We start from the raw sequence: 4,766 nt of genomic DNA, 5'->3' as shown, positions 1-4,766 counted from the left end.
ATGTACTTATTGCACTGGCCCTTCCCCCAGGCGGCAGCTGCCCCGCTGCGCTCAGCGCCAGACGCTCTGTTCCCAGGCAGCTGCCGCCTCCCAGCGCCTCTCGCCTCCCAAGCTTTATTTGTTTACAATCAGATTACGTCACCCCATCCCGGACCCCGCCCTCCCGAACTGTCGTCACAATGGTGCGATCGCGGGATTGGTGGCTGCGGGTTCCCGGCCCCGCCCGGCCCCGACGCCATTTCCGTCCTGCGGCGGCTATAAGAGGCGACGCACGGCGGCGGCTCGCCTCGTCCCTCGCAGCAGGAGATGCTCGCTGTTTTCCTGGTGTCGCCTCCGCTGCTGTTGCCGCCGCCCCCCTGCCTGAGGAGGAGGCCGCCGCCCCCGCCCCCCCCGGGATGTGAGCTGGGGTGCGCTGCTCTCCTGTCCCCGCGTTAGAGCCGCGCCCGCCGCCCCCATGCATCCCGCCCTGTACACCCGGGCCAGCATGATACGCGAGATCGCCGCGGCCGTGGGCTTCATCTCCAAGTTCCTGCGCACCAAGGGGCTGATGAACGAGCGGCAGCTGCAGACTTTCAGCCAGAGCCTACAGGAGCTGCTGGCAGGTGAGGGGCGGCGCCGCGCGGCCCGGGGCTGCTCTGGCGAGCGGGGCGCCGTCTTCAGCCGCCCTCGCCCGTGCTGCCCGCTGGCGGCGCCCGCCGGGCCTGGGCGGTGCGGGGGAGTCACTCTGCGCCCCCCCCCCGCCCCGGGGAGGTGGTAGCTGGACACTGGGACCCGTGGGAGCCGCCCCCATACCTGTTGGGGGGCAGTGCCCCCCCGGCATGGCTCCCCACGCGGGATCCCTCTCCCCCCCAGCTCAGCTGTTGGGGGGGGGCAGTGCTCCCCACGCGGGATCCCTCTCCCCCCCAGCTCAGCTGTTGGGGGGGCAGTGCTCCCCACGCGGGATCCCTCTCCCCCCCAGCTCAGCTGTTGGGGGAGGGCAGTGCTCCCCACGCGGGATCCCTCTCCCCCCCAGCTCAGCTATTGGCCCACCTTGGTTCCCTTTATTCCCCCGTCCCCGAAGCTCAGTTTGTCCCCAAGTGTTTTTACAAGCCCAGTTGTTCTGCTTGCTTCTTTCCCAGTACCTAGCAGAGCCGCCCTTAAGTCCTTGCCCTTTGTCACTTTCCAGTTCCTAAACCAGGCCTCTAATTTGTGTCTTTGTAGTGAGACAAAGACACATGACTGGCTTCTGGGAAGAAACCTCTCTAGCATTTTCAAGCTCTGCAGTTTTATACAGTGCATGAGTTTGTCCGAAACAGGAATGCTTTTTAAAAAGCTGCAACCTCTGATAATGTAGTCAACCAACATCATGTATCTTGTTTTGGTTGCTAGTATTATAATATAGTAACAAAGTTTTTAAATAAGGAAAATCAGGGTCCTTTCCTGGCTGCTTACAAAGGTGGTGAAGAAGGGGGAGGGATTTAAATTGAAGCCTCTTAAGTTTTACAAAAATCTGTTTGGACATAGACCGATAACAGTCTCTGAAAGAAATCAGCAGTTGGTGAGGTACTGAAACCACATCCAGTTTCAAGTGTAAAGTGTATAAAAATTGTTTTTATGTCTGGAAAATATTACAGAAAGGGGAGTCAGGTTCCTTCAGGACCTATTTTCCAGAAAATGCACTATAGAAATCTTTCTATTGTGGTACCCTTCAAAGGCACCAGTCAGGGTCCTTTGTCCTAGGTGCTATACAACCACATAGGAAAAAGTGGATTCTTCCCTATACAGTTTCTGATCCAAGGACCAAGTTCTAATAGTCTTGTTGGTTATATTTCAGTGGCCTTACCCTGCTACTTGGGTAACTGTGGTGAGTAGAGGTATAAGAATTTAGCCCTAGGACAACAAGTGATATAGAAAGGTAGTAGAGAGGTATGCACTAAGATGAACATTCAAAATACATAAGGTCTTTATTTTAAATTGTCAGTAAACATTGCTAGTCTGCTTTTCCCTGTTATAGTTTCATTGGCAGTACTTGCAATGGGAAAATAATACTGAAATATTTCAAGATAAGTTTATTTTTCCTCCAAAAGTTGAGAATATTTGTAAATCTGGGATATCTGAAACTCCTTAATGCTTCACACACAACCAGCTTGATACTATGGTTTTGTAATGTCATGCTTATACTCCATGTAACATGCACCTATATTTGAATCATTTAAAAAAAAATGTGAGTAAAAGTAATGACTCAGTTGCAGTTAACTCATGAAAAATACTTGCCACATGAGATCACAGTAAGTAGTGTAAATTGCCTCCAAAAATATTTGAGCTCATCTTGAGTTTTTCCATTGTCTTTCAGGTTTACAATTTATTATGTTAGTCACTTGTTGAGCTGGAAAAATAAAATTTCTCAACAATGTCAATTGTGAAATGGGTAAAAAAAAATTAGAGTACATGACAATCGTAGTACATCTTTCTCACTCTTATCTAGAGCTAAGCAGCACAATCTTTTTCTCTTATTCTGTAGAGCATTATAAACATCACTGGTTCCCAGAAAAGCCATGCAAGGGATCAGGTTACCGTTGTATCCGGATCAACCATAAAATGGATCCTCTGATTGGACAAGCAGCACAACGGATTGGACTGAGCAGTCAGGAACTGTTCCGGCTTCTTCCAAGTGAACTCACTCTATGGGTTGACCCCTATGAAGTCTCCTATCGTATCGGAGAGGATGGCTCAATCTGTGTGCTGTATGAAGCTGCACCAGCAGGAGGTAGCCAAAATAACACCAACATGCAAATGGTAGACAGCAGAATAAGCTGTAAGGAGGAACTTCTCTTGGGCAGAACAAGCCCTTCCAAAAACTACAATATGATGACTGTATCGGGTTAAGATATAGTCTATGGATGGATCACCTTAAAATGGATGGATAAAATTGGTTTTTACTTTGGGTGGGCTCCTCTGGGGATGGATTATGGAATTTAAACCATGTCACAGCTGTGAAGATCTGGCACACAATAGAGTGGTAAACTTTCAAGTGACAGTGCCGTAGTTTGGACAGTACCTTTTCAGTGATTTAACAGCCTGTGAGTCAGAATGATCACTTTATTTACTAGGGAGTGAAGAGGTCCAAGGAAGGTTTCAGTTTCTCCCAGACATCTTACTTAATTTTTACACAAATTATTTCAATCCAAATCTGTATTTATAAAGTTACACTCTGCAGTTGGTCTTGCAGAGTAAATTTGCACTATTACACTTACAAATTTGTTACATTTTTGGCAGCTCAGTAACAAGACTTGTTATAAACATAATAGTACTGGAAATTTTCTGACTTTTACCTAGCACTTACAATATGTATAAATGTACATAAAACAAATTTGTAAGCATGACCTGGGAAAATGGTCAATCTTCATATTCTGTATTGGCCTTGAAAGTAACAAGTGACCAGAATCTGCCATGGCAACAGGCTTTAAAAAAAGACCATATAAAGACACTGTCTGAACTGTGGTGTTAGCACCAGCCAGCTATCTGTACATTTGCTAGCTTGTAGTTTTCTAAGACTGAGTAAACTTCTTATTTTTAGAAAGTGGAGGTCTGGTTTGTAATTTCCTTGTATGTAATTGGGTAAAAGTCTTTTCCACAAACCACCATCTATTTTGTGAACTTTGTTAGTCATCTTTTATTTGGTAAATTATGAACTGGTGTAAATTTGTACAGTTCATGTATATTGATTGTGGCAAAGTTGTACAGATTTCTATATTTTGGATGAGAAATTTTTCTTCTCTCTATAATAAATTGTTTCCTATCTTGGCATTTTAATTAATCTCTTGTCGTGATTATATAGGATCAGGCAAATGATTTATCCTCCCAGTAGATGTAAAATAGGTACTGTACCCTAACGGATAAGAACATCAATGGCACATGGTTGGGGAAACACTTGATACAGCCATGGATTAATGAAGATCACTTGTGTACAAACACTTGAAGTCTAGGGAAACACAGTATTTTAACATGACATCTTAAAATCTTTTTTTAAAAATCAGTCATAATATGGAAATAACTTCAGGGCCAATAATTCCAGGATATGAGGAAAAGGGACAAATAACACCCACCAAAGATGACTTGAATAAATCCAGAGGATTAAAGCTTACATGGTTTCCTGATGAAGTGAGGATATAGCAAACTTAAGTGTCCATTTTGATCTACCTTTGAAAAAAGTTCTCAATTCTTCCCTGATGGATTCCTTGCTCTATTAGCTGTTCCTGGGACACATGTCCCATAGCCTTAAGAGCAGGTTAACTACTTGGCAGAAAGGTTGGTTGCCTTTCACTTTCTTCAGATGCAAGCAAGATTTTCACTTATAAATCAGTATGGGATTCAGCAAACTAAAGGTATGTGATTTTTTTTTCTTTCCCAGATTTAAAAAGACGGATACTAAATTGATATGCCCATATTGAAAAGTGTATTCCAAGTAACGAATGGTTAGATGGTTCAATTAAGCACCCCACTAAAGGCAAAATCTTGCAAGAGTTAGGTACACTTGAGAAGTTCTATACTACTTTACTGCCATTTATTAAAATGTTGAGACATGATTTTCAGAGTCATGATCCAATGTGCACATTGTTTCATGAGCATGGAACAAAATGCCTACACAACTCAGTCCCTTCCAGTAATGTCTCACTTCTTACATAAAGTTGTAACTGATAAGCAAGTGCATGGCAGAATCATTATTCTGATCTAAACTTCTTGTCAAAAGAGGTTAATCAAATTAATTGGAGACTTTCCACTTATGA

At 44.4% G+C, this 4,766-nt stretch overlaps 1 protein-coding gene across 1 annotated transcript; it reads left to right on the top strand.

Annotated features, from left to right (window-relative positions):
* The first annotated feature begins 276 nt into the window (after positions 1-276).
* On the top strand, positions 277-3,792 carry BTG1 (BTG anti-proliferation factor 1). Its single transcript, XM_044986339.1, has 2 exons — positions 277-602; positions 2,501-3,792. The coding sequence occupies exons 1-2, from the start codon at positions 455-457 to the stop codon at positions 2,863-2,865; spliced, it is 513 nt and encodes a 170-aa protein (XP_044842274.1). The 5' UTR covers positions 277-454; the 3' UTR covers positions 2,866-3,792.
* The last annotated feature ends 974 nt before the right edge of the window (positions 3,793-4,766 follow it).

The sequence above is a fragment of the Mauremys mutica genome, chromosome 1 (assembly GCF_020497125.1).
Source record: "Mauremys mutica isolate MM-2020 ecotype Southern chromosome 1, ASM2049712v1, whole genome shotgun sequence".
In the NCBI taxonomy this organism is placed as follows: domain Eukaryota; kingdom Metazoa; phylum Chordata; order Testudines; family Geoemydidae; genus Mauremys; species Mauremys mutica.
This window is presented reverse-complemented; position numbering and strand designations above follow the sequence as displayed.

What these genes read in the sequence shown, in the direction of transcription:
- BTG1 (XM_044986339.1), top strand. Translation starts at nt 455, where the DNA reads ATGCATCCCGCCCTGTACACCCGGGCCAGCATGATACGCGAGATCGCC. An exon ending in CCTACAGGAGCTGCTGGCAG is followed by an intron (nt 603 to 2,500) that starts GTGAGGGGCGGC and finishes CTTATTCTGTAG; the next exon opens with AGCATTATAAACATCACTGG.